General features: G+C 49.6%; 1 protein-coding gene across 4 annotated transcripts in view; it reads right to left on the bottom strand.

Annotated features, from left to right (window-relative positions):
• The window catches only part of NR3C1 (nuclear receptor subfamily 3 group C member 1), a 52,414-nt gene extending 36,357 nt beyond the window's left edge, over positions 1-16,057 (bottom strand). For 3 of the 4 annotated variants that reach the window (XR_001558119.2, XR_001558120.2, XM_015875473.2), the window contains exons 1-2: positions 15,820-16,056; positions 13,069-14,254 (exon numbers count right to left, since the gene is read on the bottom strand). Coding sequence is in view for 2 of the 4 variants with exons in the window: in XM_015875473.2 (XP_015730959.1) it covers positions 13,069-14,240 (1,172 nt within the window). In the remaining 2 variants the exon portion in view is untranslated. Of the gene's footprint in view, positions 1-13,068; positions 14,255-14,904; positions 15,575-15,819 lie in introns of all 4 variants that reach the window. The other variant, XM_015875474.2, reaches the window with a different exon arrangement.
• Between the last annotated feature and the right edge of the window lie 9,082 nt (positions 16,058-25,139).

The following is a 25,139-nucleotide window of genomic DNA, read 5'->3' as shown; positions in this document are numbered from 1 at the left end:
ATATGACTACTGATGATTATCGCTATCTTTAAATTTCATTCTTAAGCTGTGCTAGTTGTTAAAGCTTGTTCCTTTTAGAATTAATGTTCTCATCAGTGACGGTTAATTTGTTCATATCATCTCAGTTACAGACCAGCAGTGTGAGACACTGAATCAACCCCACCGTGCCCCATTTGCAGGATTCAGATACGACCGTAACTCTTAAAATCAGGTTTCTCTCCTGTCAGCTGGATCCCATTACCGCATTGCCACCAGCAGATCAGATCGAGGGAAGCTCCTCAGACAAGGAGTTCAGTGTGCTCTGAGGTGACTCCAGATGGATGTACGGTTCCTCATATCACAGGGAAGGTGAGTGCAACTCATACCTGTGTCCCTACACTGGCATTACATGAACAATCACTGTTTTCCCAAAGCAAACCCCTGGGCACGGAGTGAATTTCATTTTTTTCCTCCATTTTGTCTGCTTGGCTGTACACATTTGGGGGCTCTTTTTAAGGCAAACATCTGTCACAAACAGAGGTACTGCAGCAGCAAATCCCAACTTGCCCCAACACGAGGACGGATGGCAGAGCAGTGCTGTGCTGAGGCCATACTGAGCAGCACAAGGCATTCTCATGATCCTTTCTGATAACACAGAACCTTATTTACTTCTCTGGCTGCTGTTGAACACTGTGCTGATGACTGCTCAAAGCCATTGGTGACACTGCAGAGCCCCATCCCTGACCCACAGCTGCCAGCTCTGAATTGTGACCTTTTTTCTCAACATGCAAAGCCAGGTGATTTCCCCTCCATGTCTGACCCTGCTCCTTCTCACTCAAACTCCGACCTGCTTTTCTGCACTCACTGTGCTGTAGGGAAGCTTCCCAGCACAGCGCAGCACCAGCTCAGCACAGACCCCCCTCCCTCTGCAGATCCCTGCTCTCACAGACCCTCAGGGAACAGGACAGTCCATTTCCCATCCTTTAAAGCAGCCACAAAGGTCTTTTGCTTCCTATTCTTTAACCAGTTCTGAAACCTATAAAAGGACTGATCTCTTTCAGTTCCATGACAACATTTTTCTTTCTCTTTTAATGGCTCTTGGCAAGAACACATGTTAAATACTTCAAAGGAAGAAAAAAAAAACACAAACCCATTAGAGAGATCTGGATTTCCCCCCACCCCACACTCTGAGACACCCTCAGCCCACAGCACTGCAGAAGGAGGCACTTTCCTTGCAGGAGCAGCATCACCTCCCCCATAGCATGGGGTGCAGGCCTGTCTCACTGCCCTGGTTCCTCTGCCTGCAGCCACACCGTGGGTCTCTGCCACTCTAAGCACCTCCTGCAAGGCACTCTTCAAGTTCTCTTTTGTCCTCCTTAATCCCTCTCCATTTCCTTTCTATATATTTCACCTTCTGCATTCTCTAGGACTTTTGCTCACCTTCATTTGGACAAGCTTCTGCCTGTTCTGAAGCATCGACTTCTTTGTGGTTTTGATCTGCTTGGCCACCACTGTACCACCTCGCTGTGCATCCTGGTACACAGTGCTGCTGGTGGCTCTCCAAGCTGTTTGAAGTGTGCTGCTGTCACTTCTATGGGCTTCAGGGGAGTTGTTCTTTAACCCAATTGCCTTGTTTACACTTAGTTCCCTCTTCTACCCCTGCCTCAGTCCACTCTCCATCAGCTATACCCAGCATCACACTGCTGTGATGGCTGCAACCAGAGATCTATCCAGCCAGTTCCTGCTACGCTCCAATGCCCGCAGCGCTCCAGCATCCTGCACTGCTCACAGCAGGGGAGGGACATGCCAAAGCTACAAGCACTCACATGGGCCCGGTCACATTTGGATCCTTCAGGGGTTTTAAAGCTCTACAGATCTTTTGAACACAGAACAAAACTGAACCCACATCACTAATCCCACCCTGCAGGGCAGCACTGAGACAGCTCCCATCCCGGTGGCAGCACCAACACTGCTTTGGGTGGTTCTTCAAAGCCACTTTATCTTCTAAGGCACAGATAAGGAGCTGTGTGCCCTTCCTAAAAGCAGAGTCATTACACCCCGCTTTGAGTACAAAGAACATAAGTGAACAAAAGCTTTGAACTTATTTCCCTTCCTTCATAGAGAACCTAGAAAGAGATACTCTGATCCAAAAAAGAAACTCAAGTTTGTTCTTAAAGAACAGAACAAAAGCGTATGTGTCTCCCTCAGATCGTGGTAACAGCATGCAAAATAAACAACACTCTGGTGGTTGAAATAGGATGTTTGTCACAAATGTTTTGATAGAAGGTGGCAGAGCAGCCTGCCATCCATTCCTATGGAGCTTTAGAATTTCATTTTGTTCTTTGGATGGCAGTTTCAGAAGTGCCAGGTCCTGGTGCACACAGGAAGTTGCAGTCAGTAACACTTTGGAATCCTTGGAAAGACTCAAAGAGCTGAGCACTGCATTTCCTTTATAGCCCTTCCTCAGTTTACAGAGGGGGTCAGACTGAAATAGCAGCATCCGTCACTTCCTCCCTCCCCAGCAGCATACAGTGCAACTTAACCATATCAGTTTGCTCCGAGAGCTGGAGCAAAATAACTCACACAAACAAGTGCACTGCCGACAATATTCCAACCCTGTGCTTGCTCTTTTGTAAGATAACACATGTTCCAGCCTTTAACATGTTAAAAGAATCTTTATAAAATAGGCCCAAGCTCACTTGACAAACCAGTTGCTCTCGTTGCAGTTGTTAGATATCTCTCATGACTAAGAATGTAATCTCGCAAGCATCCTAACATTAACAGCTCACTTGGGGGGAAAGCATTCTGTGCTACTGGAAGTAAGGAACCGTGGGCACTAAGGACTGTATGAGGTTTGCATCTGAGAAGGAAAGCTGTAACACTGAACTTCTTTTTGATTAAACCATGCAATTAAGGTGCAAATAAGCTGCCGTTTTGTTTGAAGGCTTGTCTGCTTGAGCTATGGAAAGCTAATTCATTACAAAACTCGTTAGATTGGTTTTATTAAATTGGAGTGTCAGAATAGCTTCCTTGTCAGTTCAGAAAATGGCAGACGTGCAGGACATTGTAGAAATACATGCTCAGGAAGGACAGGATTCATTAAAGTAGATAGAAATCAACATCAAAGGACTTAACAATAGAGCAGGACTCACACTGAAGAAAAAATAATGAGTTCCCAGCAAAGACCATGGGGCCAAACGACCTCTAAGATAGAAGATGCTCACAGTGAGAGGTGCCAGCATTGTGCAGCTGCTCACATCTGCAATAGCACCACAGCCACCTGCATCTGTGAAACAGGAGCTCTTCATGTTCACTTTCCTTTCAAGCTTTAAGTTTCCTGATCAACTCAGTCAAAGCAAATAACACAAAACGCAGTAAGTCTTCCCTTACCCCCAAGAAAGGATTACAAAATTCACAAGGTAAATTGGTTTTAAAAACAAAAAGGCATATTACCATGCTTTGCAAATTTGCATTTTAAACTGCGTGCGTCTGGAAACCTGAGCAAGGAGGTAAGCAAGATTGCTTCATTTATTTTCATGTGTGTACAGCATACAGACTTCCACTTCTTTAATGTGCCGTTCCACTCAGAACAGCTCTTTTCATAACAAGTATCCCTTCAATGTAGTCATTCAACACACACACAGGGCCTAATCTGAGCTAAATAAGAACAAGGTGATTGATTGCTCTTTTTGACATCAAAACAAATAACTAAGAAATGGTATAACCCTTCAACATCATCACTGTTCATGTATGAAATCTACCAGAGCTGATCAAAGAAACAGAAAACTGAAACTAGTGCAATAAAGGTGGTCCCCACCTGTCCCTTTGGAGTGGCCTTATTGCTACATCATACAGTGGTACCCCAATTAGAAACATTCAGTCCAGCCCACCCAGTGCCCTAAGAGGGCCTCTGCCCACTGCAGTGCTGCAGGAAGGCAGCCGCGCTGCTGCACTGAGCTGCAAGAGCTGGGAGGAGGCAACGAGCAGCTGCAGCAGGATCAGAGCAGCACACAACCCTGAGCCCTTGGAAAGTATCTTCTCCATCTGCCTGAACCAGAAGGGTCATTATGAAAGGTAAGATGTCATTTATTTTTTAAAATATTAAAAAAAAGAAAAGAAAAAAAAACAAAACCCAAACAGGTCTCAGAAAGTCACTTCCAGCAAGACTGACAAATGCAGAGTCTGAAGCCTGTTACATTACAGAGGTAAAGGATCCTGCTCTTCTTCCAGGCAGTTACAGAGTTTTGGCACCGACTACAGTACAGATGCAGACAGATTGGATAAGGGCTGGAGAGCTGTGGAGATGCCATTAGCTCAGAGCAACTCCTGCTGCTGCTGACCAAAGCTTCAGCTCTGAGAGCCACAACAGGAGCATGAAAAGACATGAACAGAAAAAACAGAAACCTGATTGTTTTACTGCCCTTAAAGATGGGGGGCAGCAGGAAAGGAGGCACCGGGCAGCACCATGAGCACAGCCCAGGAGGGTGAGGAGAAGGCAACTCTGTGGCAAAGAATTCTAAGGAAGACACGGATTTAAAGTTAGCGCAGGTGACGCTCTGCAATCACAAGTTCGATTTCCCAGTTATAACCACAATAATTCCTTCTGCAGAACTGTGTGATCACTGAATATCTTCACTTCTGGTTTAGCAGGAAGTCTGAAATGCAGTGAATACCTCACTGCCAGAAGGAGGATATGAGATGGATAGAAAATATCAGCTGAAGGGGGAAACCAATGCCACAGAGATGCATGATCATCTGTTTTCCCACTGTGGGAAGGAACACCGTGGAGCTTCAGAATTCTCCAGCAGGCAAGTAGCAAAGTCCTGAGCCTTCCTGACAAGTTCTTGTGCTTTGCACTTACCAGTAACACAGCATAACTCAGAGGGGTGGGTCAGTGATCCCAAAGTTTTTCTCCCACCGTACCATTTATACACATCTTCCCTTGAAGATTTTGGTTCTTTCCCTTCAGATTTACCTCCCCCTTCACCAGCACAAGCGCACCCAGTAACTGCACATTTCTTCACTGTTCCAGACAGAAAGACCAAACCACAAAACCCCACTGATGGCATTCATAAACGAAGGGAAGTAAGCAATGTAATTCCACCAACTTGAAAAGGCCATAGAGACCTCCCCCGCAAAGCACAGCATGCAGACCCAGCGGCAGCACCCAGGTTATGAGATCCTTGCTATGCAACCTTCCATTCATGTGTCAGAACAGAAGAGATGCCACCCAGCTCCATGCTCACCTGCTGGCTTCATTGTAAAGTTCCCCCAACTTGCATTTAAAAAAGACCACCAAATTAGAAGGAATTCTACCAATCAGAAAGAATCAGCATTGATTATTTCATCTGTGGTTTGCTATTATTTCACTGAACTTTTTTTTATCTTCCTGAAATCCCGTATTCCTTCACTTATCTCCAGCATCTAAAAGGTCTTCTGGACACCAATTTCAGGATCTTCAATGTTTAAAAGCATTTTTAATGCCTCAGTTAAGACTGCTTTCTTAAATCAGTTTATATTGCCCCTTATTCTCATCTGCTTCATGTTTTAAGAGAACCAAAATGCAGAGATCTCTTAAAAAAAGTCAGCTCCAGGCTGGGATGATGCAATTCATACCTGACAGAACATTAGGAGAAACTCAAGAAGGAAAAGCAAAAGAAAGCACCTGGATGCAGCTGTGACCTGAGGAATGCTGCAGGAGGAAGGTGCACAGCCAGGCAATGTGCAGCTGGAGTCAGGGCAGCAAACCACGAAGCGTGCAATTAGAGGTACAGCCTGAAATCCACAGCAAATCCACAGGTACATGCAGCACACAGATTCCCAGCTCTGATTTGTTAAACAGATCAAGCCAGTGGCTTTAGTAACATATTTTTTTCAGAAAACTATTATGAAAAACAAAGAATAGGGAAGAAATACACAGGTACGCAGATATTTAATGCACCCACGGAGCAGAAATGTTATACAGCACTGTTAACAATTTACACATCGAGAGGTACCAGAAAGCTGAACACCCATCTACACCAGTGATGTCCCACACCCCATTCATTTTATGGGTGCCCAACAGTGCTGCACACAGCTGGTCTGGTAACATGGGAGCCAAGGGCTGCAGCACTGCAGTGCATGGAAGGGAACGTACCACAGCAAACAAGTGGGACTGACTTTTACAGAGATGCTCTACCATGAAAGAATTGGCATCAGTGCTGCTAACGTGCTCCACCAGCATCATTCTGCCAGCAGTTCCTCTGCTGCAGCAATTTGTACCGCAACAGTACCAGCCCATGTTATCATAGCACCACGCATTAGCGCACACAAACTGGGCTGTGTGAGGCGAGTTCTTCAAGTAACAACAAAAATAAATGGCATCAGCTGCTCTTTTCCATCACAGATACTAAACCCACAGCCAAGAGAAGCTGCGCAGAAGAGCCCCTGCAGAGGCTGGTGGGACCACGCAGAACTACTGCAGCAGGCTAAGCCTGTGCTCCCAAAGACAGCTTGTGATGGCACACCATGGCACGGCCCTGAGCAGCTAAGGGACCTGAAAGGTGTGCCAGCACTGTGCAGGGCTGCAGCCCAAGCACCAAGGAGGGGCAGCAAACAGGCAGCCCCTGCACTGGGCCAGCCTGTAACACAGCAGGTACAGGGAATGGCTGCACGCTGCACCTCAGTTGGTCTGCACACCCTCAGCCAGCACTCAGCAAGACAGACGGTCAGCAAGCAGTGCCTCCAGCAAGGCTCCCTGCAAGCAAGAACACATCTGCTGATACCCAGAAGAAGACACAAGCACAAAAACATCTCTTCACCCCCAGTGTCCCAACCAAAGTTTCCTACAAGAAAAGAGTGAAGCCCCTGGCACGGGCAGGAGGCAGCCACCAGAGCAAACCACAGGAATTTCCCGGTTCTCTTACGATAAGTGAAGCAGCAGATCTCAGATCCTCCGGAGAAAAACAAGCAGGAACAAACAAACAAGGCAGGCCAGGAAGCCGGCCAGTCACCGCCTCTGTTTACTTGCTGGAATAAGCTACAGGTGGCAGTGCCATGGCTTAGCTCCCACCAGGGCTGCCCAGGTTTCACAGGCAGTGTTTTATCAGGCAGACCCCTATGACCCCATTTACTTTTCTAGCAGAAACCCAGAGTCCTGAGAAGTGCTCAATTCAAGCTTGTTATGAAAATGAAAGCAACCAGAAATGTGAGATCTGAATATAGCAGAGCAGAGCCAATCGCGCCCTGCTGTGAAGAAGTTCCATATTAAACCCTGTGTGACCACGAGGCACAAACACCATCCCCATGCCCAGCTGGTTTCTGACACACACAGCAGTGGTGCACATCATCACCAATTGCACAAAGAATGCACTGCAGAACTCAGTTCCTTCACTGGATTACAGCAGAAGTGAGCTCAATTCAAGGAGGATGACGCTACTTCAGAGCCGCTTTTCCAGATGCAGTTTTCCCTTTAATATTTCAGGAGAACTGACAGCTTTGAGCAAAAAGCAGAACTCAAACACAACACTGCATCTGCACAAAAAATGGCAGCAGCTTGTTGGACATTAATCTTTCAAGTGCCTCAGGATTATTACTTTCTAGGAAGAACTTAACATGGAGCGAGGATCTATAGGTACAAGCGGAATTCTGAGTTTTAATTATAACAAATTGATACAGACTATATTAAGAACACAGTTGGCTGGTACAGAAACACACTCTGCAAGATGTCAAGATGGATTTGCAGAACACCGCTTCCTCCAGAAACTCACACAATTGGAGAGATTATTGATTTTAAGAACCATTAATACAAGACCCTACATGATATCCTGGAGAAGTAACACCATGTGCTGGAATCCAAACTCAATTATCTCTCATAAGAGCAGCAAAGAAACACAACCAGCCTGACTGAGACGCTGCCCCATGCCTGGCTGGTTGGTTAGGCAGCACAGCACAGACCTAACAGTGCTCAGCCAGCAGGAGACCTCCATCAGAGCAGAGTCGGCATCAGCTAAGGGCATGGGAAGCATGTCTAGAACACGACACCTTCATTCTTCGTGGCAAAGATGAGGTAAGAAGGAAAACCTCCAGGGGACAGTGACTGCACTAACTCGTGCTCCCACCCCAACATTCTGCCTTCAGAAGAAGAATTACTCACCTTGCTAACTGCAGGAGCTGGGGCTGATGGGCTCTGTCTGCACACTGTGCCCCTCACCCCAGGCAGGGCACTGTGCCCGGTCTGCAGCCATGCTGCTGCTGCCCTGCAGGATGGGGCTCCCAGCTGACACTGCCCTCCTTTAGTTCCAGAGCTCAGAACTACATTAACTCCTGTGATCGTCTTGGTTACTCAAACAAATGCTGTGTCCTAAATGGATTTCACACTGCAGCGAGACAGTCAGAAAACCCGTCACGGGAACAACGTGCAGCCTGTGTAAGTAATGATGCAATGCATTAACACTTCAGAAAATTGTAAGATTAAATTTGCATATACTGGGAGACAAAGACTATGAAATCAGAAAGTTTAAGCCAACAAACTCTTGGGATCTGCTGCACAAATACTGCAGAGTTAAGTGCTCCTCCTAGCAACTACCTTGCTCCACATCTAACTGTTCTTAGAAACACAGAAACAAATGCAAGCTGATTATTTCAATACATTTTGGAGTTTGTTTCTATATGCCAGAGACGACACGCAAACAGATACTTGGATAACTCTGAGGTCATTGGAACTACCGCTCTACAGCGCTTCAGGGTTGAAGACAGGATGTCATTGATAGATTATTTATCTCAAAGATGAGACTGGAACCCTTCGCACAACACATGAATACCTCTAGCTACAAAAGTTCCACGAGCGAGGGATTGTGGGGAGGAAAGTTACCACCAGGGAACGGAGGCTCATTTGCTCGGTCTGGCCTGCTCTCACCAACCACGGCGGCAGATGGTGCCCTGCAGGGAGGAGTAATGAAGAACCCTGAGGAAACTGCTGCCAACCACATTTTGGGCAGACGAGCCACGGCTGGATCTTTGATGAGCTGCAAGAAGCGTTCTGAAAAGACTCAGAAGCCACAGATTAAAAAAAAAAAAAAAAGTAATAGCTTCTTTTTATGAGTAGCACACAATAGGCTAATGGAATTAAGAGATGACCCCTTCACTGAGCTGTGTGCTGCAATGGGGAGAAGCCCACACAGAAGCGTGGCTGGAAGGTTTGCACCCAACATCTCCAGGGATCCAAAGCAGTTGGATACGGCCGCCACTGCCCTGCTGTGCCTCTGTTACTGCCAGCAGAAACACACAGTGGGATTTTGCTCCTGTTACGATGGATTAAAACATAAGTATGCAACAGCAGCACAAACTGAGCTTTCTCTTTGTAAGCTAGAACTTGGCTTAGTATCAGGGTCATCACAGTTTGGGTTGGACTTGAAAAAGCCTGCTCAGTTACCAACCAGAAGAATGGAACACATCAATGGGAATAAGTAGAGTTCATCTGAACTGCTCCACTACCCTCCTCACCACCTTAACTCTCACAGCGCCCTTCTGTACATGCTGTGTGACATTCCTGATCCTTTCCTTTCTGCCAAAAATAAAGAGCAGCTCTTCCGTTGTGGGTCTCCAGAACTCCAGGGTGACTGGAAGCAGACAAGTCACAACACAACAATACCGAAACCCCAAGCAAGCGCTCTGCACAAGTCTGCTCTGTAAGTCAAAAGCAAACGACCACGCTGGACGCTCACAGAGCACCATGCGTGACACGCTGCTGAGTCAGGCGGTGCAGCCCTGTGCCGTGCCAAGCCACAGCCTTGGCCAAGAGCCACACCGGGACAGTGCAGCGCGGCCAGCGGACCCCTGACCCGCACAGCTCCAGCAGCCACCCACCACTTCCCCCTTCCTCCTGGGACGACCTCCGAGCCCATGGCAGCCCCAGTAACGCAGACCTGAGTGAAGGGCAGCTGTTCCTGGAGCAGTGCCTCAGGCTGCGGCCGCAGCAGAACTTCCCCTTCAGGTTCTGCTCCACCGCCGCTTGCAGCTCTCGCCCTTCCTCAAACCTTCCTGATCCCTATCCCCGCAAGCTGCAGCGCTAGGAATGATTTCAGATGTAACACTAGAAGCCGTACGGCTGCCAAGGGGGCCCACTTTCTGTAAATGCTGGCTGTAGGCTGAGAAAAAAAAAAAACAGAAATAGAGAACTCTGCGCTGCTGCAGCGCTTCCCTCCGTCCTCCTCTCCCCCAGCCAGCCACATCTCCAGGAAGTCAGGGCAGCAAGAGAGCTGAGTGGAAAACACATTAAATCCACTGCTCCAGAGAACAGCGAGCACACAGCACTACGGCGTGGAGCTCAACCCATTTCACTTGGTGCAGAACATCACCAGCAGTATCAGGTTGGGGACGGACACCACCAAAAGCCCCAATTCCTCAGTGCAGCGCTTGGCAAAGCCTTGCAGCACACCCTGCACTCTTCCCAGAGTCAGCACGCAGCCCCCACAGCACCCAGATGGGGCCATCCCACAGCTGGGGCTCCCACTGCCATGCACAGCCAGCTGTGTGCCCAGCCACAGACAGCCGCTGTGCTTTGCCCACCGTAACTAATTCCATAACGTTTGCATTCTGTGCAAGCTGCATTAACTTCAGAACGCCTTCCGCTGTTCAGAGGGAAATTGATTAGCTTTCTCAGCCCTGATTATCACATGTCCCATTAGGGATGGCATGCTGTGCTATCCTTAAGAAAAGAAGTTGAAAATTGCACAAGAAGGCTGCATGTCAACAAGACATTGCATGCTCTCTGTTTGGACAATGCAAGCAGCGCCACATGCACACCTGAGCACAACCTCGGCTGCTCCTCCCATGCACTCAGCACATCAGCCATGCTTCAAATAATGAGAGATGACCACCAGCAATAGAAAATATTTCCTTTAGCAAAGTGCAGGTTGGCAATCCCAGCCTCCATCTCACAGAACGGGAACCTCAAAGAAAGCAACCAACAGAGCCCCAAATGCCCATAGGAGCCCCCTGAGATGGTCCTTCCTTTGTTTCTGGAACGAATGCTAAGAATGCCATTTTTGTTAACTCTCCTGGGCGCTACATAAAGAAATCCACACAACATCCTCTGAAAGGGACGCAGCCCACTGCAAACAGCTCTGACAAAGTTGAGGAGGAATTAATTCCTATAGCAGCCCCTGGGATTCATCAGCACCCCGCAGGCATTTTAAAATACAATGGCATTGTCTCTACTATAAGGGAAAAAAAAGTGCCAAAGCAAAGCAGGCAATGCTGGGCTCAGAGCTGGACTTGTAGTTTTAATATACTTAAAAAAATAAATAACAGCTTCCGTAAGCACAGGAAATCAAACTTTTTTTTTAAGTAAAACCAAACACTACCTCATTTTCCTTTTTAAACACGTATTTTAAGTTCAGTTCCATTATCTCAAATAAGGCAAAAGAAAACATGAAGAGCTACAGCAGCCCATCAGCAGCACATGGCCCAGCACACCAGCAACCCAGCACTGCTCCACTGCAGCCAGGATAGCAGCGCCAGGCTCTGCTGCCCCTTTCCCTGCGGGATCAGATCTGCACCGTACGCACGAGGAGCTTGAGAGGGCTTTTCATCACATTATCAGAAATGAAGCACACAGAAATAGTGTTCATGAGACCACCCAAAGCATTACAGATGGATGTGTACAGCACTCAGCTCCCGGAGCGCTCGGGTCCAACCAAACAGTTCTGTACAAGAAAAACAATGCATCGACTTCACAGAAAGCCTGAAAAGTGATGTTATTATTTATGTGGGAGATGCTCTGAAATCAGTCTCCCAGACCCAGAAACAGTTCTCACTTGCATACAGATTTCGTTATAACCGTCATATATGTATATATAAAACGTGGGAAAAAAACCACCTTTCCCCTCACAAAAAGCTATGAAATAAATGAAGAACAACGTGGAAGCCGGACTGATTATGCAAAAGGTTCATACAGAGGATTTCTGCTCTGTCAAATAAACGATAAGGCAGATTCAATATTCATCTGTCAAAAAGGACCTTCTCCTCACAGTCCGATTTCCCTTCCTGGCTTCCTGACGCTGCAGCTTGCTCTGAACATGTCACTAAAAAACACACACCTCCGCTATGAAAACCGAAAGCTACCGCTGAAGTTGAGGCTGCAGCAGCTTCCAGCTGTGCCTTGAAGGGATGCGGAGCCTCCTCCATCCCACTGACCTGTGGGAAAGCAGAGCTCACACCGCACAGCTCACCTGGAGGGATCGATCACCAGTGGGGCAATAAAACAGAGCTCACACACACACCTGACCCACGGTCGCCGCTTCTCCGCATTCGGACCCAGAGAGCCATTTCCTAACGCCCTGCTGACACGCACCAAAAACCTCCTCCCAGGTGAGGCTGCGCCGGGCTTTGTGCAACACAGCCAAGGAAAACACAGCCGGCGCTGCAGCCAGACCTGTCCTCCAGCAGACACAGCGCCCACTGAGCAATGCACTGCTGTGCCGGCTGCAGGGAGAGAGGGAAGGGCCTTCCGCTGTGCCACAGGACTGCTCACAAAGGCACTGAGAACACACACTCAGAGTGCTCTGGGTTAAACCCAGGTATGGGTAAATCTCTGCAAACACTCTTATCTCACCAAACGCAGCTATTAAACGAACTGCTGAGTGTTTCCTACTCAGAATCCTCTTGTCCATGTAAGGCAAGCGCAACACCAAGCAAAGCTACAACTCCGCTTCAGCTTAAATGCAATTCTCAAAATTTACCCAGCAACCAAGTTATTTTTGTGCCTAACATTTCAGTAACACCACGGGGAAAACAACAAAATCTCATGCTGCAGTAATTGATCCTCTGACCCCTGAGAACGAAGTGGCTTTTGGACACACAAACACTTCCCCCTGCTCGCGGATCCTTCTGCCACAGCCTCCATTTCACTCTGGGATACATTTTAAACTTGTTTTTTTTCTTTACAGCCCTGCTCCTTCCTTCCCTTTGGCAGCACAGCTCAGCACCCAGCTGTGCCCAACAGCCAACCAACAGCAACTGACCTGCAGCAGAAACCAAACACGGCACGCATGCAGTTGCACAGATTACGCTTGTGATATTTTAATAAAGAGATATAAAAGGGATTACCTTGAATAGCCATTAGAGAAAGCAGGTCTGCCAGAAAGGTTGAGCGTTCCCAAGGGAGCTAAAGCCTCGTCCCCTGATCCCTGGCACCTATTCCAATTTTCTGAACCGGCAGGAAGAGATGGAATGATATTAAAAATTGGTTTCTGATCCTGCTGCTGAGAGAGCGACGCAGTATTTAAATCATAGTGATACATCTGTCCCCCAGAGGTGCTGACACCATGGATAGAAATGGCAGAGACTTTAGTACCCAGCAGATTAGACCCGGAGAAGTTTGCCTGACAGTAAATTGGGCCCATGTTTTCTTGCTTTATGCCAGGAGTACAGAGTTCAATGAAGTCTTCCTTTTCCGTTTTCACTTGAGGCATTGGCATTTTGGAACTGGGTAAAAGGTCACCACGATCATTAATTTTAGGTTTAGTGTCAGACAAAATGGGGGGCTTGCAGTCTTCCCCCAGGTTTCCCTCCAGGAGGAACGTGTCGTCAGCAGAGATGGGGGACAGCAAACCTCCATCATCAAGCAACGGGTCCAGTCGCCACGGACTCCCATTCGGCTCTTTGCCAGGCGATACCGATGGCAATTCTAAATCCTGGAGGATATCCAGGGTGCTTTGGTCTTCAGAGAACAGCTTCAGGCTGCCGCCATTGGAGCCGAGCTGGCTTTGGACCGAAGCCCCTGGCTCCAGGGGCCCGCGACCAGCCATGCCTGCAAAGTCCGGCTCCAGCGGGGCCTCGGATGACACTGCTCCCTTCGCGTCCTCTGCCAGGCTCGAGGACTTGTTCAAGCTTGCAATGCTTTCCTCCAGGAGCCTGAAGTCCGTTTCTCCAGAAGAGATGCCAGTTTGGCCCTGCTGTGAAAATCCAAGGTCGTTTCCCATCACTTTCGCATCTGTTTCACCCATATACAGTCCCATGGAGAGCGACACTGCCTTGGACAGGTCCGGTGGAGGCACATTGTTTACCAATCCTTTAGAGAAGTCAGCCAGAGCGGGTTGCTGAGCGGAGTCTGACTGAGAAGACACGGGGAGAGGAGCTGCAGATACAGGGGCTTGAGCAGAGGCTCCACCCCTGAAAGGCGGATGGAAGTCCATCATGATCCCTCCTTTGGTACTCATGAGCGCATTTTTCCTGCTTTCGTCTTGATCTGACGACTTAAGCAATTCTTTGGAATCCATGATTTTAACATCAGCTACAAAAAAGATCACAAGATAGCAAAGTTAGCGCACCAAGGGCACCTCAGTAAGAGCATAAACGAAAGCAAAATCATCAGCCTGGTTTGGTGACTCTGAGGATGGAAGCACGGCAAACCGAGCCACCAGCCAACATACGCCACGTTCTTCCCAAACCCACAGATACAGGTATTTTAATAAATTAGTGATAAGAAGAATACACACATTTTTTTAAAGCTCTGCTGAAGCCGCTCCGTGTGCCGGCACACAGCAAAGAGCCACAGCACAACGGCAGCCACTCGGTGAGCACTGCCCAGCTCTGCTATAGCCACGCCAGCAAGCAGAGGAGCTGCGAGCTGTGAAAGTGCCTCATTCACAGCCTCCGACAGCGACCTCCCCGGCACCGCTCGGTGCCAGCCAGCCCCAACGCGGTCGCTGCCCGGGAGCCACACAACCTCGACGGCCCGGATCAGTTCAGCCTAAAACAGAAGGCGTGAATCCTAAAATTAAGTCACCGCCATTCTGTAAATAAGCCCCGCATTTACAAATAAAACTCAACTAAAACTAAAGTAGTATTTTTATTAGCTTCAAACACTTCAGAAGCTCGCGGCTCTCCTCCAAACCCACCCAGCACCGACAATAAATCTCAGTTTCAGCTGTTTGTGTTTACCCCATTTACTTCCAGCGCAGAGCGTAAATATTTGGAGAAAAACTGCAAATTCTCATCCGAACTTCCCACGCCGCCTCTCCGCGCTCCGAACCGCTCCGCTCTCACCACGGCCCCGCAGCGCACGGCGCAGCTCCCGGCCCCGCGTGCCAAAGCGAGGCCCGCAGCCAGCGGAGCGCACAGCGTTGAGGTGGCCCGGCCGAGGAACGAGCTCAGCTCAGGGCCGGAATTGGGATCGTCTCACATAACCTCAACGCGGCCAAACGGAGAATCTCTCGCCCTCGTTTTCCAACTCGCGCGCGACGCTGACAGCCGCCCCAGCACCCAAACGCGGCGCCCGAAATTCGGGGATCGTGAAAACACAGCCCGACGATTCCGTAGGGAACGACAATAACTGCGCTATCGGAGCGTGGATACACGCACAGCCGCGGTCGCTTCGGCTCCGCCGCGCTCACACGAGGGGAAGGCGCCCGATCCGCTCCATCCGAGCGCGTCCCCCGGCAGCAGCGGACACACCCGGCGCTGCGGACGCGGACGGACCGACACGCGCGGACCGTCGGACGGTCCGAAGAGCCGCGAGCAGCAGCGTTACGTGCGGCGAATCGCCGTCCGCGCGGCGCGGCTCCTCGCAATGTGTCGGGACCTGTTGAGCCGTCTCGTGGCACACCCACTTCTGCAAAATAACACCGGCCCACGGCTGCGGGGCGCCGCGTTACCCCGCGCTCTGCTCCCCGAGACCCCCCGTGCTGCGGGAGGCAGCGAAACCCCGAGGCCGCCCCCCTCGACCGCTCGGTCGCCTGCAACTCTCCCCCCCCCCCCCGGGTCGCTCGGGGCATGCCTCGGGGCCCCCCCCGCCCCTCCCGAGGAAGTTCCCGGCCCCGCGCCGCAGCCCCCCGGACTCCCCCCCGCGGCCCTTACCTCGTCCAGGGGGGGGCGCTGGGTCCTTCAGCCGCCCACCGCCATGGCGGCCGGGGGCAGCGGCAGGGGGCAGCGGGCTGAGCGGAGCGGGGCGGGCGGAGGAAGTCAGCAGCCGCCCCTCCTGGAGCGGAGAGCGTCCGCCGCCCCCCCCCTTCCTCCTCCCACCGGCCCGAGCCCCGGACCGAATCCCCGCCCCTCCCTCCGCTGCCCGCGGCGCCCCCTCGCTAATTAGCGCTAATTGCCTCCGCAGACTTTGCCCCGCGCCGCCCGCCCCCTCCCGCCACCCTCCCCTCGGCCGCGCCGCGCTCGGCTGTGCCGTGCCCCAGCCACAAAATGGAGGACGACGGCGGCGGCCGCCTCCCCGCCCCCTCCCTGCCGCCCGCCTCCCCGACGTGGAGAGGGAGTGGAGCCGGCGGCACTTATAGGGGCGGCTGCAGCGCCCGCTCCGCTCCGGCCCCGCGCGGCTCCGCTCGGCTCCGCGGGGCAGCGCCCGCCGGGCTCAAGCGAGGGGGAACGGTGCGACCTGTTGGCTGCGGCGGCGAACTGCAGCCTCCGCCCGGACTCGGAGGGGCCCTCCGCCGCCGCCCGGGCTCGGCCCGCTGCCGTGAGGCCGCCCCGCCCCGCTCCGCTCCCGTCCCGCTCCTCAGGCGGGGGCAGCGCCGAGCTGGGGGGGGGGGTTACGGGCCGAGCTCCGCGGGTCTCGGCTCCGGGCGCTGCCGCTCCGCGCACGTCCGTCCCAGCGGGCGGTGGGTGACAGAACGCGGGGTGTGGGGTGAAGGGCGTGAGAGGGAACTGCAAAGCCCTCGGGGTAGCAGAGGGGAAAGAGGAGCCGGGGGGACAGTCCGGCTGCAGCACTGACAGCGCGCACGTTGTCGCTGAGAGGTGCGCACCAGCCTAGCGGAGCTGCGAGGTGATTTGGTGGTTCTGAACGAAAGGAAGACCAGTGGGAGCTCGGCAGGGCCGGGGCGGGTTGAGCTGCAGAGGCTCAGGAGGGCGCGGTACCGCTGGGGATGGGACGCTGCGGTGCGCTCTGCTCGAAGCGGGTCATCACCCGTAACGACGGCCGAGTGCGGGGCAAGGAGAAAACGGGAGACATCACAGGAGGGAGTCCAGGACTGAAAAATAGAATGAAATGGAACAGCAAAGCAGAAAGCTCTGCCTTGGAGTGGAGGGAGCGGGGCGCCCTGTCCGGACACAGCGAGCGACCCTGGGCGTTCCATGGAGCTGACAAATGTCGGTGATGGGGGAAGAGAAGCGGTGATTGTCAGACGACAAAGGGATCAGTTGTTCTGATTTGGGGCAATTAATGACGTTGGAGATGATGAGCAGGAAGTGCCTGCGCTAAAGCTGTCGATGAGCAGTCAGTATCTGTTGTGGTACCCTATAGATCACACGGTACTGATCACATCACTTAAATGGGTTTTCTTTCTTTCCAGCAGTTTAAATTCAGACTGGGATATTCTTCCAGTGGGAAGGGAAAGAAAAGCCCGAGAAAGGCACCATTTTGAAAGCATAACAAACCCACCCTTATTAGTTTGTTATTATTGTTTTAACATAGTGTTGACTTCTGGAATGTGCTGCTTTATGATTACATATGCAAAATAAAGGCACACTGCGTTAGTCCTTGTATTCATCTATGCTGCACATATGGGAAATGGTTCTAAACACTGAGATAGTCCTCTGCAACTCGCCTTAATCTCATGGACATTTGAAAGGGATATTTAAAATGGCATTTAAAACTGTCGTCTCGTGCCATGAATTACAGATAGCAGGAAACACTGCTTCCCATATGGTGAGCAGTCAGGCTACAGTCACTGCAAGATCTTTGCTGTCAGGTACAGGAATGCTGCAGGGGACATTGGTACGAAGCAAAAGCCTGAATGTCTCCCATAGCAGGAAATCCTGACACGTGTCTGAGGCTATACCTAGAAAACTGACTCCAATTTACTGCTCTGTGAATATTCCACCATTGAAACCCTCTTCCATTTGGGATCAAGCAAATGGCAACCTGCTCAGCTCAGCCCTGGGGAGTGTGTCAGGACATCAGCCCATGCAGGAGAGCTGGAGCTCTGCACTGTGCCAGCGCCAGCCTGAACTCCATGCTGTCTCAGGAACATGTTTACCATAGCTGGTTATTTCTAAGATCTTCAGATGAGACCTCTGTTTATAAACACACTCGCATGCTTGGTTGAAGCTGGTTTTGCAAAGACAGTCCTTCTCTAATTAATATCTTGATATCATCTTTGATCCAAGAGGGCATGATTTTGCGTTGCTCTCCTGTGTTTATCTCCCAGCATCACGCAGTGACGTACAGCAGTACCAAACAGTGAGCAAAGAGCATCCCACGGCGTGGAGCAAGGGACACCACAGGGTTGTGGTTACAGAAATGAGACGTGGTCAGGGTAGAATGATTTACATTCTGACTCTCACAAAGGACGTTTTTGGCTTGTTGCTAAGCACAGCAGCATTGGTTACAAGGCCGTGGTTGGTAAGGCTCGTGGTAAACTGTACAGCTGCACTCATGTTTGAAGGCAGAGTTGGGTTTGCTCATCGTCTTCAAGTTGCTGCTACACTCAAGAGGTCTGACTTTTAGATCTGTTCCCTGTTAAACGTCATTCACTGAACTGAGCAGATGAAAACCCTCAGATGTTTTCTGCCTCTAGTCCATCACGTCAGGAAGGGAGCATTACCAACTCACTTCTGCTGGCCACAAGTGCTGCTGGAGGAGAACTAATGCACAGCCTGTGGAGCTGTGAGCAGCACTGATGGAGCAGCTCAGCTACAGCCTGCTGCCTGTGTGCAGCCGGGCCGACCTCGTCCTGCCTTCCTCCAAACACAGCAGTTCCCTGTGCTACTCCCACACTACAAAAATAAATGTAATGTAGAAACATTTTCCAGTAGAAACGTGAGAGCCTGTAAATAACAACTGGAGAATGTATTCCGTGATGATGGAGGTAGATGGAATCCATCCTTGTTGGTTCCACTGCTCCTCTGCTTCTAAATATACAAAATCTGCCATACAGCAACCATGAGTTCAAATACAGGAGATATATATTTTTTGTCTGCATCTACTAAGCTTGTAAGTAATAATATTCTACGTAAAGAAGAAAGATACATGGAGAACAGAGGGAAGAAATCTGAATTTGGGGAAGAATGTTGTGTTGACAGTAAAAATGTTGGCTGTCAATCCGTGCATCGTGTTGAAAGAGACTTTGAGCAAGAAGGGCTCTGGCTGGGGAATGCCCAGCTTGGTGGAGAGCTGCAGGAGGAGAGCGGTGGTAGAACTGTCAGAGCAATGTTGCAAAGGTAAGGACTCTCAACCTCAACAAACATTAAACATAGACATTAAAATACTTATCTAACTGAGGAACACTGTTAAATCACTAAAAGTGTGGCTACGACCCTTGTGGAGGAGATGGAGCAATGCACTGGAACTGAGAACGAGCTTCAGGTCTGCGTGCAGCATCACAAGCCAAGTGCCAGGGAGAAAATCCTGAGGTGCTGCAGAGCGCTGTGTTGGCTGCAAGCTGCAGGCATTGCCCGTCTGTGTGAGAGCTGGGGTGGGCAGGGAACCCCAAGACAAGCAGATGGTGTCATGTGTGACCAAAGTGAGCTCGTGTAATGTGAACCACACAAAGCATGTAGGAGAAAATGTGGGCTGGAGTCACGGGATAAAGGCTGACCCACTCTAAACCCAAGGAAACAACGTAAAAACACACGAGCAAGTTCAAAACACGGGGAAATGTCTTTGGTTACAAACTGCTGACAAGCCCAATAAGAACAGAGCTAACACGTGGGTCCTGGCTGGCAAGTGCATATAGGTCACTGAGGATCTGCACTACATCATTTTTTAGTGCCAGAAGCAGGCTAGAAAATAAATGATTGAAGTGTTTCCAGATGAAGTGATGTGCTCGTGAAATACAATAGCAGCAACTTTCTCTGCAACCTTCAAGAAAGCAGTGTCTGAAATGGCACTGGCAATTAATGGATCAGGTTCAATTGGTTGGATCTGTTTTGCATTGGCAGCACAGAGGAGTCTGAATGCAAAGTGACTGATTTGCCAGTATTTCAGTTAAAGTACCAAAGTGGATACAGATGATGTCTTTGATCTCTGAAGCAATCAATAAAAAGATAAGCCAGAGGTTTGATTTTTTATAAGACCAGCTGTTGAGGAGCTGTGCACCTCAGGCACTTGGGAATGGAAAGAACTTGGTGATACCAGGGGCCTGATAGCACCAGTGACCGGAAGGCATATTAACAGCATAAAATCTTACTGAATAAATACCCACAGAGGTGGCAGGAATTGGAAGATGAGTATTCAAAATAAAGAACTTGTGCTTCTGTAATAAATACTGCGTGAAGTCCACAAATAGCAAATAATAAATGCTTCAGCTTGCTCGGAAGTACCAAAAAGACAGCTGGCATTGCCTCTTCCCATGAACTGCTCATTCTGTATCTGTGGGTCACAGACAACTCACAGAAACCACAGCTCTGATGGAAGACCTTTTCCTCCCTTTGCAATCTGTTGTCTCTGCAGAAGGACGGTGATGTGCCCAGTTCCCCATGCTCTGCACAAATGCAAGTCCTTTGAGATCTCAGTTGTCTCATAAGCAGATCGGTTTTGTGTCCTCTCATCTTGCAAGTCATTTGTTTTAATTCTTGAATGTACATCGAAGTCACTGAGCTGGTGGCCTCAGCGTGCCAGCAGTTCCCCCTGGGGCAGAATGGAGGTACCACATCTCCCAGCTGCGGTTTCCCCATGCAAAGGATCACAATCCCTGACGAGGAGGCAGAGAGCAGAACCTGTGTGACTGCAGATTTATTTGTCTGAATGGACTCCTGGGCCCAAACTCAATCAAAGCATGCATTTGCTATTAATTTAGGTAGGTCACAAGCTGAGGCACAGAGGGTCTGTGCTGTGCCATCCTTCATCCTTTGCAGTTAATAACTCATTGTATTTTTTCTACTTTCAACATGTTTTTTTCCTTTCTTTATTACCCATGCTTGTCCTGTATTCTGGTTTGGTGCACTGCAATATTTTATACTTTGATTTCCCACTGGGTCTTTCACTGCTGTTACAAACCACTATTTTAGGCCTTCTGCCATACAGCTCTGCCTCCCCAGGTCCCTGACACCCTCCCTGCCTTCTCCCCAGGGCAGCAGAGCAGGTTAGCTGGGCCCTATCTGTGCTCTGCCCCGAGCACCTGCAGCTCCCACAAGGGCTGTGCTGTGGCACGGGTCTGGGGCCACTTCCTGGGGCATGCAGACGTGAGCTGCAATGAGGGTCAGGCTGGAAGCATGTTACCTGCTATTCAGGAGTGAACAGTAAAAGGCTGCACGTGAACTGCTGAGTGCAAAGTTGTTATCAGCACTTGGTTTGGGAAGTGCCAGGCTAAGTGAAGCCTGTTGGCTTTTCTCAGGCTCAGCCTGAGCACAGCAAAATCCATTGGAAAGAGACAAGAGCGCAGAGTAAACCTTCATGTGTAGCTGCAACAAAGTGAAATTAGTGGCAAAAGCCCTAATGAAGCACACCTCCGAGCTCTCAGCATTACGCAGCCTGCATCCAGCTGATAAAGCCCCATGCAGGGATAAATCCATTCCTGGCACAGGCTGGTATCAGCTCATGCTGGTCCAGACAGCAGGGCTTGGGCCTTGGGGGTTATGGGAGCTGTAAGGACAACCCATGTTCTGGATCCCCCCATCCCTGGGTCTCCTTCAGCTGTTTTGTGTAGAAATGAAACCTCAACTGCAAGTGGAAATTAATCTGAGAAGGTTATGGCCCCGCTGTGCCTTTCTGAATGCTGGGCCATGGATCTGCAGCAAACGGCTGCATTGCTAAAATGCTGCAGCCAGCAGACAACGGAAACACACTGCTCGGAAACGGGGGGAGAAGTAATTGGGTTAATTGAGGAGGAGGAGCACTTTCTGACAGGCACTAGGGGTGAAGTCATGTGTAAGTGCACACAAATAACTTTGTTGTTTTTAAGTTTTGCCGAAACATCTGGCAACAACATGCAAGGAAGAGGAAACTTTTGTTTTATGCATCAAGACCTCTCTATGAGGAAAAGAGAACTTTAGCTAATTACAGGATGCCTGCAAGAGAAGAAGTACATTTGATTTCCACTAATATTTTTTCCTGCAGCACAATGCCCAGTAAAAATCAGCAGTGAGTGACTGAGATTCCCGGCCTGGGTGCACAGCTGCTTTGTGCAATGGGTGTGACTGCAGGTCTGCATGGCATGGGGCAGTCTGGGTACCCCAGTTTACATCTCCCTGCATGCTCACAGTCCCACACAGCAAATCCACTGGCACAAGGTCAGGGAGCACAGGGACAGGACTGTTACCTGGTACTGCCTGGGAGAGTGAGGCGGGCAGGATCACACTGTGCAGCTCAGAATGCATGCAGCACCTGGGGCAGCACAGAAAGCAGTGTAGGAGCTCAGAGGATACTGGGGGGTCAGCCCGGCTCAATAGCAGTTTGTGCAGGTAGAAATGGCCCAGAGAGGCCGATGTGGGAGTGGGAGGAAGGCTTGACCTTGCTCTGCAGTGCTGTGAAAGGTCCATGAATTGCAGACTTAGTCTGGTGCAAGTGATAAAATAATAGGATTTGATTTTCCTTTTATTTGCTCCTATTAAAGACTGGAACACTTTAGTAGTGCTGGTGCAATGAAGGGGTATGTTAACACACAACTCCAAATGCTGAGTGAATATCAGTGCACTGCCATGTAATTCTGGCACAGCAGATGCACTGCAGGAAGTACAGAACGCAGGGGGTTATACTTGTTTTAAAGCCAGTCATGCCTTCCCATGTAAGTAACTACAAATAATTCTATAAACTTAGGGCTTGTCAGCAGTAAAACAGAATTACAGATAAGTGGGTTTACAAATGAAAAGGAGTTCAGGATTCGAGACTGTACAAGTTTTAAGCTCAGACTCATGGCTAAAATATGTAAGGAAAGGTATAAGCAAATGTGAAGCGCTACAGCTAAAACAGTTCTATGGAATATCAGGTACCTTTTCAAACATCTGCCTTTATCACAAGAGGTAAAACCCCTCCTTAAACTGAAAACACAAATCCCATTTCTGCCATTGACAGCACTGCAGGACCTGACCTGAGCCTGGGAGGCAGCGGGAAGGTTTGTGTGTGCTGAATATGGAGATGGTGCTGATGGCTTTCCTTAAATATCACACGACTGTGTGGGGAACCTGGGAAATTAAAGTAAGAGATGCACATGGAAAGTATGATTTTATTCCTTGAAACAAACATTTAGTATGAATGACTGTGATATGTGGCCTTGATGTTCACATAAAAAGATGATTGTCTTTATACTCATTATTTCCTGTTTTATTGTTATGGTCAAGTGTAACTTTCAAAGGACCTGAGGTTTAAATGGGCTTCTTCTGTGATATCAATGGGGAGATCAGCAAAACTACCAAAGCTATTTGCTTGGTGAGACCATACTCTGACATCACAGGGATCAGTGCCAAAACTGCAGCACCAGAAATACACGCTTCCAAAATCATACTGCCCCATGTTTAGGAGTACAGTAAGCCGAAGGAATACCCAAACACTGCGGTAATGCAAAGCCCACAGAACAGGGTTCTCTTGCTTTAATTATAATTCTTGATCTTTTCTATACCTCTCTCTGTTCTAACATATCCCTGCTGAGATGGGCAACCACAACCCCACACAACACACAAGATGCAGGAGCTCAGGGATGCTCTCAGGTATACCCTCCACCCCATTTCCTAACATGCCAGTTTCCAGCAGGGAGACTGCTTCCACAGTTATGTATCTCTTTTTTTTTTTCTCAGTACCTAATCCATAGTCTCTCCTTGAACAGATCCACACTTTTCTTCCTGCATTTGGCATTTCTTTTTGTTTATTTCTTATATTTGACTGGCTAGTATTCTTACCATCTGGTCACTCGTTCCAGTGAGACACTCCTGCAGCTCTTTTTCGTTAGAGTTTGTTGTTGCAGCTTTGGCTAATTTATCATGTCATCTCCTGCCCTCTCCTCCATTTTCCCACTTGGTGGATATCTTAAATGGCACAGCTCCTGCACACACCCCTGTGGACTCCAGGAATCATCTCCTTCGGCTTTAAGATGCGCTATTTCTGCCTGCCTTTCCCTTCTATATTTTAACCACTTTTTGTCCCTTCAGAGGATCTCCACATTTCCCCTTGATAGCTCATTTCCTCTGACATGAAAGCAGAGGAATAAAGCTGACCTTTGATTAAAAGAAGGAAATTCAAATGATAGGCCCAGTGTGCTCTGTGCTCTGTGGGTTCTTGGAGGGCAGCCCCCACCTGCACTGGAGGCACAGAGCACTCCAAACACTGGTCTGAAAGGGGAAAGGCCAACAGCTCTGCTCAGGGCTGGGATGGGGCAACTTGTGGGAGTGCAAAGTGAATACAAGCCAGAGAGTGAGCAACAGCAGAGAGGACAAAACCAAACCAAAATCAGAACGGATGCAATCAAACACGCTTATCACATGAGAGCCTCCAGAAAATTGCAGGACAGAAGGATCAAAGTATAGCGTAACTATCGAACCATTTCCTTCAACTTAAACATAGCAGGCCCTCGCAGCACGCTGTTATTGCCTACAGATGGTGCATGTGTGTGTGTAGGAGGAGCAGCGGCTCTTCCTGCAGCTGTGCGGCCCTGCATCATGCACACAGCAGGACAGGCCCTGCAGGCTGCAGTATGACCTGCACCAAAGGGCTGGGCTGCTGGCCCCAAATGCATGGGGAAAGAGGGAGAAATGTGCCCCTCCATTCTCCCTTCCAGTGTGTGCAGCTCAGGAAGGGCCCTGGTGAGCTCACAGCTTTGTTACAGAGTGGAGAGTTGGAGGAATGTATCGGTTGGCTCAGGCTGCTGCAGGGAGGTTGGGCACTCAGCTCTGCACCGCCTCATAGGGCTGCTGTCACACTGGAGTCATGGCTGTAAAGCACTTCATGATCCACAGAAGGTAGGGAATGGAGAAATATATTAATAAAACAATGAAAACTAATATTAGAATAACTTTCAGTCACCTTCAAAGAGAAAAGATGGAGCAGCTTATGGACTGTAAGCTACAGGACTTGTCAAAGATTAGTATATTGCCCCAAAAGGTTCTTTTGTCCTTGCACAAGACGTCAACGTTTGACTTCTTCCATTCCTGCAGTAACGAGGCACGGGGCTTGAAAATATTGCACAGGAAGAGAATGGCACAGCGTTACAACCTGCTCCGCAGAGCACGGCACAGCCACCAGAGCCTGACAACACAGTGCCATCCCTGCAGCATGGACACCTCAGACAGTCCTGCCCCACTGCTTG

This window comes from Coturnix japonica, chromosome 13 (assembly GCF_001577835.2).
Source record: "Coturnix japonica isolate 7356 chromosome 13, Coturnix japonica 2.1, whole genome shotgun sequence".
NCBI lineage: Eukaryota > Metazoa > Chordata > Aves > Galliformes > Phasianidae > Coturnix > Coturnix japonica.
Note: the sequence above shows the minus strand (reverse complement) of the source record. Positions and strands in the feature narration are given on the sequence as shown.